The sequence below is a fragment of the Empidonax traillii genome, unplaced genomic scaffold (genome assembly GCF_003031625.1).
Source record: "Empidonax traillii isolate 1590-97213 ecotype Southwest subspecies unplaced genomic scaffold, ASM303162v1 scaffold178:size2223814, whole genome shotgun sequence".
NCBI lineage: Eukaryota > Metazoa > Chordata > Aves > Passeriformes > Tyrannidae > Empidonax > Empidonax traillii.
The window spans coordinates 910,637-923,923 of NW_020955371.1; the positions used below are offsets into that span (position 1 = coordinate 910,637).

A 13,287-nucleotide genomic window follows, 5' to 3' on the forward strand; every position below is an offset into this window, starting at 1 on the left:
CTGCCAAAGGTCACAGACTTCAGTTTTGGAGGTGTGCAGTCTTGGTTGCTGTAGCACTCTTAGACTGTGTCCTGGGGGTAATGCTGGGTCAATGGCGGTCCTGGGAGTTGCAATTGTTCTTGCCTCAGTATTTATTATTTCCCCACTTCCCTCTTGACACACTTCTTTTGACATAATCTGTAGTTTGTGAAAAGAACTCAAAGGTGGTCTTGTATCTGTTGCTCTTTTTGTCCAGAAGCTTTGTTCTCCTATTCAGACCATCTTGGCTATATACTCATCTTTTCCTTTTCAAAATAGGAGCTGTTTCAAAGAGTGCTTTGCATTTGGCATTTTGTGGCAGAGATCATCTTAGCACAGGCCTGAGCACAGTCAAGAAACAGTTACTTCTTTGCTTGCCTCGTGCAGGTGGAGTTAATTGGTAACTTCAGTTACAGCATATTACAAAAGGAACTTTATTTTTCTGTGTAAATAGTATGTAGCTTTACAAATCCTTACAGGCAGTCCTCACAAATGATCTTTAACTGTGGTACTTGTAACTCCTGAACTGCTGTTTGTATTGCATAATAGTTGCATTTATCCCACTGATCTTGGGAGTTTTTGCCTGGGACATTGTTTTTCTTCATAGGCTTAGTCAATCTTTAGTGAGTTCTCTATTTCAAAAATAGTTTTGACACTTATCTTTGCATTTTTACATAGTGACCATGTAAGTTCTTACTAATTAGATGAAAATTGCTGTTGTCTGTACTACACACAAGGCATGCTGTCTTGCTATTTCTTGATACATCTGAAAATAACATTCTTTTTGACTCCTGTCTTTTATTTAGAATGTTACTACCTGCACATAAATGGGCTTCATATTTTCACTATATCATGACAGCCTAAACCAGTGTTTTCCTTTCTGTACCAGTGTGTCTGTCCTGAAGGAAGGGTCAGGGAGAAGACTTTTCTTACTATTCCAGTATCACTAAAACTTATGCATATGCCATCCCATTTAAATAATAATTACATATTTCAAGGGCAACATTGGAAAAGGAAAGCATCTATTCCTTGGTACCGTGTAGTTTTCTTGAGAGGTGGGATGGGGGAGCTTCTCTAGGGTTTCGCTGATATAAATCAACTGCAAAATACAGTTTAGAGTTGCGAGTCTTTTCTGTCATCTCATGCAGTAACCTCAACATGTTACTTCTATTCCAGAGAGGCCAAACACAGTCTCCACCACCCCCAAAACCTCCATCTCCCAGCTTTGAATTGGGTTTATCCAGCTTTCCTCCATTACCTGGGGCTGCTGGCAATTTGAAGACTGAAGACCTGTTTGAAAACCGACTGTCCAATGTGGTAATAGGAACGTCAAAAGAAAGAGTGAGTAGTGGGTGTTCATTTTTGTTGGGAAACCAGAGAATTGCATACCTGGTGTTTTCAGATTTGGTGGCTTATACGTGGAAATAACTTGTGGTTTTACGTGGGTTGTAAGGAATGCTTTTCAGCTGTCAAATGATGTGCTGCTGCCTTCTTCTCTTACGTCTTAGAATTTCTTGCATATTCTCCTTAGTGTAGAATATGAGCATCAGTATAATAAGTAGGTGTTAATAGCAGAGATTAGAAAATATACTCCTTGCTGTTCTTTACTGCCTCAGGCTTTTTGATAGACTCAGGTGAAAAGTATAAGTTTTCCTCCTGTTTGAAAGACTTATAAGGTGTATATAAAACACTTTAAAGTGACAGAGACAAACTTTTAAGCACCAAAATAATGAAACTGCCTACATGATCTCAGTACACACAGCGTCATAGCTGGAACAAGAGCTGTTACCAAAACCAGCTGGATCCCAGCGTTGTCTTGTCATATTGCTCAGAAAGATAAAAATACACCAGGATAACTTGGCAACCACTGCTGTATAGATGTAGTAGAGATGCAGTTGAAAATTAATGTTCAGTAGCTGTTCATAGATTTCATTCTTAGAACTGTCTCTCCCATGCCATCTGTGAGTGCCAGCGTGTTCTCCTCCAGCAAGACTCATATAACCCTCTGCACTCTGGAACACTCTAGGCTTTGGAAGTCTATGTTGGCTTTTTTTGCTAACTCTAATCTAACTTGTGTTTTTCTAACTGTACCACAACTTAAGAAGTTAACCCCTGGATTAGAATTCAAATCAACCTGGTGAAACACCAAAATCTCTCATGTCGTCTCTAAAACCATCCTGTTGGAGAAATGTTTTCTTTGGGCCCACGTGTCAGGGGTGGGTACTGGGTATTTGGTGGTCAAGGGAAGGGGAAGCAGCAGGGCAACCTGCACCCAAAGCAGTGATTGTACAGACAAGCCGTCTACTCTCTCCTGCAAGTGGTAAGAGGGGCAGATACATTCCAGGGTTGCAGTTAGGGGGAATGTGCAGTTCAGAGCCATGGTAAAAGCAGTGTTTAACTTACTGTCATTATAGGCTCTTTTTTGGCCAAGATGTATTCATTTTTTAAAGTATTGTGCCTCTATTAGTTATGACTGTTAGTTTTTTTGACTGTTGTATTTCATGTATTATATATAATTCCAGCACTTGCTAATAATCCTGCAGCTGAAAACCCCTTGTTCCCCCATTACAAATCTAGTACTTGCTTTTCACTTATTGTAAAGAACTTAGGCTTCTCCCCTGTAGAGGCAGTCTTCCTATCAGTCAGCCTCTGAGGTTTAGTGATAGTACAATGCACTGACACATTAAAAAGTATACTTCATTTTTCAAGTTTATTTTTCCAGTTTCCAGGAGTTATTCTGTACCATTGTGTGGAGGAAAGGGATTATGCTGCCTTTCCTTGTTGGCATTTAAATAAAGAATAAAGTAATGGCAGCTGGCTCCAAAGAGCGATTGTGTTCTTTTACAAAGGTGTTTGAGCTAACATCAGAATCTTGCCAATGTATACAGTCTGCTTTTCACTTTGATCTCAATATTTTTTCATGTCACCTGATGTAGGGTTACAGAGCGCTGAAGCAGAGTTACACAGTGCTGCTCTTGTTTTATACACAGGCAAGTTGAATGTACAGAAGCTGAGTGGACTAAAGTTGTATAATTCCCAACATAGTTATCCAAGCATCATATCTTTATACTCTTTGCATTGTGATGCTCTTCTAGGTGTCGCTCTGGGGAACGGCAGGTAGTAAAGATCCCACAGTTTGTAACTAGGAAATGCAGCATGTGAGGTCAAGGGCTGTTTTGACGAGGAACAGCACTTGCTTGTCTGCTTGACTTGAAACTATTCACACTTAACTATGTACCTAGAAGCTCCGATGCACTTGGGCCAGAATGCTCAGCAGCTTGCAACTTCAAGCCTTTGCACACTATTATAGTGAGTAAAACTAGAGAAACTGTTCTTTTGTTTCTAAACATCCACCTTTTACTGTCTTACTTTTACTCTGAGTCAGACTAGGCCTAGATCTACTGCAATAATCTGTGCTGTCTGATTTTAAAACAGTGATATCAAATACCATTTTCCTTTCTAACAGTGACCACAGGAGTCTTAGGGTTTGTGCCCTTTGAATGGTGGTTGGGCTGGGGGAAAGGAATGGCTATCTTGTTCCTTCTGTGCTTGTGTTCTCCCTCTGCTTTCTCTTCTGCATACCAGAATCTTTTCAGGTTTTAGAGTTCTTAGGGTCAAACAGATCACAAGCAGTACAAAGAGTGTAGCACCTTTTAAAACAAACAAAATGGTTATAAATGTGAGAAATATTTTTCAGGATACAAATTTGTCTTTCTCTTTTCTTATTTTTTGACAATTTAAATTCATTGCATGCATCTTGAACCTATTTGGCCTTTATCTGGAAGTACAATATCACTTGGCACCAGGAGAATCTTTTGAGGGCTATGGAAAAAGCCTCTTTTGCTTGGTAGCAAATTGTGCTATAGCATAAGAAAGGGACTTTTAAATGATGATCAGATCCTAGTTGGCAGAAACTTTTCTTTTTTTTTTTTTTTTAGGCTTTGGGGTTATTAGCACCAGCTATTGGGATGATACAGAGTTAGAGCTTTGAAGACTGTTCTTAGTGCATGGCTCTAGGAGACTTTTGTCTTCATAGGCTGCCTGTGGTTACATGAACAGATGCAAAGCCTACTTTGTCACCAGCAGGTGCAAAATCTCCAGGTTGAAAGAAGTCAATAGTTCCAGTCACTAGTGGTGTTCCCCAAGGCTCAGTATTGGAGCCAGTCCAGTTTAATAACTCCAGCAACGATCTGGACAAGGGGATTGCGGGCACCCTCGGTTAGTTCAGAGATGACACCAAGTTGGGCAGGAGTGTTGATCTGCTGGAGAGCAGGAAGGCTCTGCAGAGTTACCTGGACAGGCTGGATCAATGGGCTAGGGTATGAGGTTCCACAAGGGGAAGTGGTGGGTCCTCCACTTCGTTCAGAACAACACCCTGCAGTGCTACAGGCTGGGGGACGAGTGGCTAAAAGTGGTCGTGTGGGACAGGACTTGGATGTGCTGGTTGACACCCGGTAGAACATGAACCAGCACGTGCCCAGGTGGACAAGAAGGCCAAAGGCATCCTGGCCTGTATCAAAAATCGTGTGGCCACCAGGACCAGGGCAGTGATTGTTCCCCTGTATCTCCTGTATCCCCCACCTGATTGATCACTGGTGAGGCTGCACCTCAAATCCTGCATTCAGCTTTGGGTCTCTCACTACAAGAAAGACATTGAGGTGCTGGAGCATGTCCAGGGAAGGGCTACAAAGCTCATGAAGGGTCTAGAGAGGAAGTTACACGAGGAACAGCTGAGGGAGGTGGGATTGTTTAGCCTGGAGAAAAGGAGGCTCAGGGGAGTCCTTATTGCTCTCTACAACTCCCTGACAGGAGGTTGTAGCCAAGTGGGGGTTGGTCTCTTCTCCCAGGAAACCAGGGACAGGACAAGAGGAAGTGGCCTCAAGCTGTGCCAGGGGAAGTTCAGGATGAACATGAGGAAAAATTTCTTCACTGAAGGGGTAATTAAGCACTGGAACAGGCTGCCCAGGGAAGCAGTGGAGTCACCATTCCTGGAGGTGTTCAGGAAACAGCTGAATTAGTTGACAAGGTGATGATCGATCAAAGGTTGAGCTCTCATCTTAGGAGGTCTTCTTCAACTTTAATGATTCTGTGATTCTAAGTAAGTTTGACAGCTAGATATGTCCCAAAGGGACCTAAGCTTACAACTTTTTTGGAAACAACCACAGCGTGTTATTTATTTGTCTATGTTTCTAAATAAATGTAAAGGAAAAAAATAACATATTTGTTATACTGCATATATTGACCGCTTCTGTACCTTCCTATAGTTAATTTATCTTTATAAATCAAATTGTGAGCTGTTTCCTGGTTGTGCTAATTTTCAGGTTGTGCTAATTTTCCATATTAATTGGATATTGTGATTGTCCTTCTGTACCTCTTTTCCTCCTTCAGAACATTAATGTGGATGCAAGTACAAACACTATTCCATCAGGAATTCCTCGAGAGCCCTTGTTACCAGTTTCTTCTACATTACCCAGGACCTTTGAAAGGTCTCCTTCGCCACCCCAGTCTTCTGAGTAAGCACTTAATTACATGGCTATAATTATTCTGCTCTAAATCACATTTGCATTTTCTTTCATCAGGCAGAACAATGTAAATAGCTATTAAAATCTTAATCAGTGAAAGAAGTAATATTTTGTTGTGTACTGTACTTGTAGTAAAGGCAATAAATATATATAACAATATAACAGTGACTCAATCATAATAGTCATTTAGCAGACAAAAGTTTAGTGTTGTGTTTTGGTTTCTGCATGTATTTAGAAGTTTAATGAATACCTTACTGTCTTGTATTTAGCTAGCTTTGAAGCATGGGGAGTAAACCCATGACCCTGTGGGCAGTACTGATGTCCATACTATAATGAAAGTTTTTGGTAATACACTATTTGAAACCTGCAAATCAAATTGAGGTGTTTTGAGTACCGGGGAAAGATAACTAAATGCTATCAGAACATCATAAATTACAGGTAGTGTCAAGTTCCACAGAAATTTGGGTTTTTTTTTAATTTGATAGCATTTTAAAAAGCAATGCTAGTCATAATTTGCTAAGCAAATTATATCTCTTAACTACTTGTAGTCCTACTCAAACTTTTTAGACCTGTTATTAGATCATTGATCTCTCCTAAAGTTTCACTTCTCATGAGCTTTGCTTCCTGCTGGATGCTTACAGGGACCCCAAGGTTGTGGATAAACAGCAGAGAGAGACACAGAGTACAGAAAGACTTTCTTCTTCCACACTCAGTACTGCATGTAAATCGGTACAAGTCAATGGGGCTGCCATAGTAAGTGACCTTATTACTTCACTTTCTCTTAATGATACAGTTTGATGCATTTAACAGAGTATTTATTGCTAGCCAGTTTTGCTTAATCATGTGAGCCTAGCAACCCTGAATTTGCCGAGCAGCTTTAAATTTGTGCGTCGATGGCTTCATGATCACTTGCATGATACAATTATGCCACTAAGAGTGCAAAACATAGCTCCTTACCCAAATCCTCTCCTTGGTAGTATACTTGAGGTAGAAGCATTAGTACATATGTTGATATTTAAACCAGGGTATTCATCATCTTTCAGCTGGTTTAGAGTTTGTTTCAGTGGGAAGTATTTTGCCCTGTGCCAGTACCCCATTTTTCTGGAACACTGTTTTGCATTTTACCTTGTTTTCAGGTTGATTGTATTATACAGCTTCTGTAAACTTCATAGTTTACAACTCATCTGCATATTTTAATGCAGCAGTCTTTGGGGACAAGGACTTAAACTTTTTTCTATTCATAAAAGTAAATTGTTTTTTCCTTAGAGTGCTTCGCTTAACTCTGTCCTGTTTGCTTCCAATTTCACAGGAACTGCGAAAACCTAGTTATGCGGAAATTTGCCAGAGAACAACTAAGGATCCTCCTACATTGCAACCCCAGAAAGAACAGAAGCCAAACACTGTAGCATGTGGGAAAGAAGAAAGAAAGCCCACAGAAACAATAGAGAAAAACAGAGAACCTCCTCCTGCAAAGTCACATCCTGGACAACCCAAAGACCAGAGGAGACAGTCAGGACGCAGATCGTCCCCTCCAGCCGTTGGCAAACGCTTAAATAAAGAACAGAGTACCCCTCCAAAATCTCCTCAGTGAAACTAACACCTGGGAGGGATCTGAGAAGAGGTCTGCTTCCCACAAATTAAACCCATGTTCCCACTAAGATACCTGAGAATGAGTTGCTGGTTAGGAGCTTGCAGTGATACTGGGCATATAACAATGCCTGCAAGTTATTTTTCTGTGAAATACTTTTTCCCCTCTTGAACAAACATTCTATTTTTCTGGGTATTTCTGGATAGTTGTTCTAAACCTTACATTTAGATTGGTGCTTAATTGGAGGTGAAGCTTAGTGTGATTTTTTTTTTTCCTTTTTTTCAAGGTGTAAAATATTTGTCTTTAAAAAAAAAATCAACTTTTTATTAAGCCTCTCTGTGGCTGTGTGAGTGCAAGCTCTGTATAGTGAGTTTTTTCTAAACTGTTAAGCAGAAATGTGCTGCTGCAATATTTTTAATAAACAGGTCTGCAAGTACATATCTAAAGTGTCCAAAAGACTGATAACGGCAGCTAGTGTGTAGAGTGCAAGGAAGTAGAACATATTTTACAAATTAGTATGTGACCTTGAAGATTTTTTTTTTATTGGGCTGCTGTACTAAGTGTCAGCAAATGAACTTGCACTTTTAGGTTAAATGAGTAGCTGTTTCTAGTATTTTTAAAAAAAAATAATCTTTTTTTGATGTTTTGCACACACAAAATTAATTCTACGGGGCACCATAGCAGTCTTTCTAAAATATTTCCTTTTTTTTTGACTTACTGCAAGCAAGTAACCATCTTCTCACTCCAGAATAAAACTGATGTTATAATTTGCAAATACAAAGCACATTGTGAATAGAAAGAATCAAGTCTGTGAGCTTCTATGGTGGTGAAGCCTGTTAGTGAGTGGATGTTATCAGGAGAAAGCAGTGTAGCCTTCTTGTGATAACTTTAGCTTCCCTGTGCTTGTAAGGGAGTTAACTGAGTCAGCGCTGTATATTCTGGTTACCCCTGTGCTCTGTGTAGACTTTTTTTTAAGCTCTGCCCCAAGTGCTCTTTGAAAGAGTTCATATCTTAGTCAGCCTTGTGTTGACATCTTCCTGTAACTACAAGCATTGGCATATGGATTTAAATTTTTCAAGACGTGAGATAGTGGTGTTTGTTTTGTGTGGTGGAGGAAGAGATCCCTGATATTTACCTCTGGGATGAGGTTTCTCACACTTATTTACTTTAGAAGTGATGCGCTTTCTGAAGGACAAGGATGCACTAAATTAGCAAGTTTCTAATAAAGTTGAATATAAATTATTTTTGTTTTAAGATGCCTAAAGTTTTTCTTTAAATGTTTAAACTGCAGGAAGTTCAGACAAAACTCATTCCTGCTGACTATGACAGTACAGTTTATTCCACAAAAATGTTTATTTAAACAACTGATTTTTTTAAAGAATTATTTCCATCCAATATTTAAAGACTTGAATTTTATTTAAACTTGAAAATGACTTTGCCTTAACTTTTGTACAAGACAGCTTAGAGTTAATGAGGTCTGACCCCGTGGAGGGTTAGCATGAATGGAATACAGAATTACTCAGTTACAGTATGTATCTATTGTCACTGGTCTTACTGGGTAAACATACTGTAGTACAGGAACTAGCAGCAGTTTTTGTAATATACCTTAAAGATCTTAAACAGTTGATCTTTTTCAGATTGTTGAAAAACCTGTAAATGCAAATAGTCAATACTGTATTAAATATGTGCACTTGGAAGTGTGTGCTTTGCTTGTACAGTTGTAAATAATCAGAACATATAAAAAGGTACCCTAAAGAAAAAAATCTGATAAAAATTATTGATATTATAAATGTTGCTGTTGAGCTGGATGTAGATAAACTAAATGTTGTGGTTTGAATATTACTTTAATTCGTTGTTTTTTCTTTTTCTTATTTTATTCTGGTGTGTTGAACTGACTCTGCCTCTTCACTGCAAAAGGGAAATGGAACGAAAGTCTTATTTGCAAGCCCTCAAATGTTTTCCCAAAGTCCCTCTAAAAACAAGCGATTTAACCAATTCAAAAGTGTTCTGCAATGTAAATAATGAATTTCAGCAGTCAAACTGTAATTTTAAAGTCATTAATAAAAATCAAGTCTAATTGGGGAAAAAATTGACTGCTGCAAAAATATACACTGAAGCTTACTTGTGTGCTTTCAAGAGTATCAGTGCATGATTCACAGAACTGTAAAGTAACTATAGAAGTTGACTCCTGATAAATCTCCTATTACAAGCGTCAATTGGTAACTAGTTGAGATTCTAAAATCCAGCCTGTTGTGTGCTGCAGAATTGGTCAAAACAGGGCATGCTGGAGTCTGTCAATTTTTCTCGTTTGAAAAGCGCACTTTGTGAACGCTGTGGGAGGAGATAAGACCCCGACAACATCGCCAAAAGCGCTCAACTCGTTCTGTCATTGGATTTATTTTTTTTTAATACGCTTCTCCTTTCCCCAGCAGCAGTGAACACGGTAGCTAGATTTGTGTATGGTTTAGGCCAGCTGTATGATTCATTTTGTTTGTCTGCTGCAAGTGAAAGGCTTTCCAGCTGCAAACAATCGCGAGTGGTTCCTTACAGCGACTGTGTATGGCTCGTCATGATACTCAGCTGGTACCTGAGGTGATATATTGAGACCAGCGGGGTGTGTTGTGCTGTTCTAATGTATTCTGCTGCCATTTGTGCTAGGTCAATACACTGTAATTACTGCTTACCCAGCAACAGTCTGTTGCACCAAAAGTTTAAACCTTCCTCTGACGTGGTTTTTATAGCTTTTTTAAAAAAAAACAAACAAAGTGACACGCCAAATCGCTGTGTAACATACCATACAACTTCTTACTGCATTTTACTTTGAGATTTTTTTCCTTTTTTTTTTTTTTTTTTCCACTCAGTGACAAAATGGAGTTTTCAGAGTAGAGTTGTGAAGTTGCATGCAGACTGTTGCTACGATACAGAGAGAGATTAAAATGTGGCTTTTAAAATGAAAAACCTCCCAAAAGCAGTAGCTGAGTTCAGGGATGCAGTAATTAAAATTGGCATTTTACCTCGTAGGACTGTGTGGTGATGCTTTTCATTTTGAAAACAAGTCAAAATGGGATCTGAGACTCTCCTTCCAGGAATTTAAAAAAATGAAGATTGCTTTCAAAACCAAAGGTTGTTTCAGATCAGTCCCTCACCGTGACACTGTCAGTCACCACTTGGAAATCTGCGAACAGTGGCAATTTTTTTTTACCTTGCTGCATTACCCTTCAAAGCCCTGAGCAGCTGGCATGGAAAAGGCCCTTGTTGGAACATGGGGCAGTGTATCACAAGCAACAGCTGACTGTAATGGTGCACACCTATCTCTGTATCTCCTTCAGTAGCTACAGGTAGGGACTTTTGTGCTTTGTAACCGATTACACTAATAGCAGCAGACAATCTGAGATTTCTAAGGAGACCTAACAGCTGCCAATTCATGAAACAGAAGTGTAATATGGGAGCCTTTTTGAGGGTTTTTGTTTTTGTTCTTCTTCCATTAAGACTGGAATCAAGCTTACATGTAAACTATCAGTAATTTAAGTTTCCTTTTGTGTCATAAAATGTAAAACTGTCTAATTTGAAAAAAAAATATGTAGGTTATGAAAAATAAAGATTTAGGCACTGTTGAATTCCTGATTTTTTTAATTAAACCTTTCTTCAGCAGTATTTTTCATTACCTTTTGTCTTTCGCTCCCATTTTTGGAAATTGTATATTTCTGATTTTGGGAAAAGAATGTTTGCTTGCTCTCCTACTCAACACAGCTGTTGTAACCATCACCTAAGGCTACGTAGCAGCAACAGGAACCCCTGTAACATATCTCTGAAAGCAGCAGTATCTATCTCTGTTAGGGAGCTATGACTGGTTAACAAGCAAACAAAAAAACTTACATGATCTTTTGTTTACTGGAAGATCTCTTCATTAGTAGTTTCATCAAATTATTAGGTAAGGTGTTGACTTGGTCTTAAATATATATTTTAACGTTTGGGTTGGTGCTTTGGTTTCATGGCTCTCAAATGTGGAGATGTCGTGGACTTATTTTTTACTTTAGCAGACTTTAGAGATTATTTTGGTCTCACCACTAGGAAAGAAGAGCTTCTGGGATATCTTCTCTCTACCTAAAAAAATACTTTGGAAATACACCTTTTTCCTTTCTTTTAAGGTTTGTCTCTCATTCAGCTGTATTTGAACAAATTCCATGTAAGCATGGAAGTATTAACAGTGACTATGTTCTGTAAGCATCTTGGGAAGTATTGCACTGCTCTTCCTCAGCCTGGTTGTTCTGTAAGCTCCTCGACAGGTTAAAGTGCTTGCTGATTTACTTCCCCACTGCTGTCTGTCAGCAGAGTAAGGCAACACAGGAATACCAGTGTACACTGGGCACTGTGAGCTTCTCCATGTTGGGAGAGTCAGTTAAACTTTGGAATTTGGTGATGGCCTGGACTACAAGTAGTTGAAGGCAACCGGTTTTCACTTCAGCATGGAGTATCCTGTTCTGCCCTTGGGACAAAGTTTTCTACCCCTTACTGTGTAAAAATGCATGGAAATTTGTCAGCAATGTTGCCATAATCCTAGTGTGGCTCTCGAGGAGCACCCCAGCTTTGACAGAAGCTATTTTGTCCACACAGCAAACTGGGCAGTGTCCCCTTAGTGCCAGTTTTCCCCAGAACAGGGTGATGTTTGGTGGTGGTTGCACCAATGTTCATGTCGAACACATGGTTTCATTTCCTCCTGGGCACAATGAGAAAGAGCGAATATGGACGATTACATGCAATTGAGCATCCAGAGATTACTTATTATCACAGAAACTGTAATTCATTGCGCTTTGATCCTAAGGCTTCTTTAGAGAAAAGTTTTTATGAAGTTTTAAGTTTTCTAATGCGCTTTTACTTCACAGACCTTTCAGTTAAAACCTCCTGGTATAGCTGGGCTTTTATGGGTGCAACTTAAGTCAGGGAAGTGATGGAATTGCAAATTTTGCTGGTTTGTAGATGAAAGTCATGTTACATACTTTGCTTTTGAGAGAATAAGCTGCGTAACAGCCTGGTGCCAACCAGTAACTGCAGCATCCACACTCATCGTGCGTATGGATCTTGTTTATATTTCAATGCCCAGCGTAAGCTGATCAGGTAGAAATTTAACTCCTGTTGGAGTGACACATGGAATATTGCGCTGTCATGCCAAATACGCACAGAAATCCTGTAAAGAGGCTGACCAGCCTCAGCTATGTCATGTCCATCCTGCCTGTCTGCTCCCTCAGCACAATGGTTGGTCTAAAAAGTAACTGAGAAAGGATTTCTTGGAATAGGTCCCAAGCTGTTGTTGTACCATCAGCAGAATGGAGGAATGGACTGGATTGCACAACTGATGTCCACAGGAGACTGGTGCGGTGATGGTCCTGGCAGGAGCAGTGTTACAATCAGCTGAAGTAAACCAGCTGAACATTGGTACAACTGGCTTATGGCAAATGGAAGGTAAAAATCTTGGTTTAATTGTAGCCTTGCTCACTCTGCTGAATGTGGCTCAGCTCATCAAGCTTGGTCATTTTTGAGCCTTGTTTTCACAATGGGGAGGAGAAGGAGTCCAATTTCTGCTATAACCTGTATGGTTATTATGTACAAGCTGTAAATGTGCTAAATCTTAAATCTGTCTCATGGTGAGATACTATGAGGAGTCTGTGCATTGTCTCCTCACAACCGGTTTGGACACGGTTCACTGTTTTGCAAAAGGGAGAGAAAAAGGGGTATGTGCTGTGGGGAGGGAGTCAAAGATAAAATCACTCACTAATCTCTCTTAAATTCTCATCAGTTTTGAGGAGTAAATTGCTTTGTGTGCTTGTGTTACGCACGTGAGGTGCGGAAGCCATCCTGCAGTCTGATGGCTTCACATCCCATTTGCTGTAGGCAGGCAGCGTCTGCAGAGCAGTAAATCTACCGTGGCTAAGGATGCTCTGAGGAAGGAGAATGGAAGAATTTAGAGTCATAAAACACACCAAAGCTGGATGGATCTAGGAAATCTACACGGATGGAATCAGTGGTACATAATGAAATCTGTCTAATGTCTTCCAAAACAAAGTCACACATATGCTCTCCATTCTGCTTGAGATGTCAGCCCAGGTAGAACGAGTGAGTGAAATCCAGCAGGTCCATCCTGTTGTTTCCAAGGCTGGGGGT

At 39.8% G+C, this 13,287-nt stretch overlaps 1 protein-coding gene across 6 annotated transcripts in view; it reads left to right on the plus strand.

Annotated features, from left to right (window-relative positions):
• LARP4B (La ribonucleoprotein domain family member 4B) overlaps window positions 1-10,745 on the plus strand; it is a 58,168-nt gene extending 47,423 nt beyond the window's left edge. For all 6 annotated transcript variants that reach the window (XM_027886130.1, XM_027886131.1, XM_027886132.1 and 3 more), the window contains 4 exons: window positions 1,195-1,359; window positions 5,407-5,531; window positions 6,182-6,293; window positions 6,850-10,745. In XM_027886130.1, the coding sequence (XP_027741931.1) occupies window positions 1,195-1,359; window positions 5,407-5,531; window positions 6,182-6,293; window positions 6,850-7,131 (684 nt within the window). In that variant the 3' untranslated portion in view covers window positions 7,132-10,745. The remainder of the gene's footprint in view (window positions 1-1,194; window positions 1,360-5,406; window positions 5,532-6,181; window positions 6,294-6,849) is intronic.
• Window positions 10,746-13,287: the final 2,542 nt, after the last annotated feature.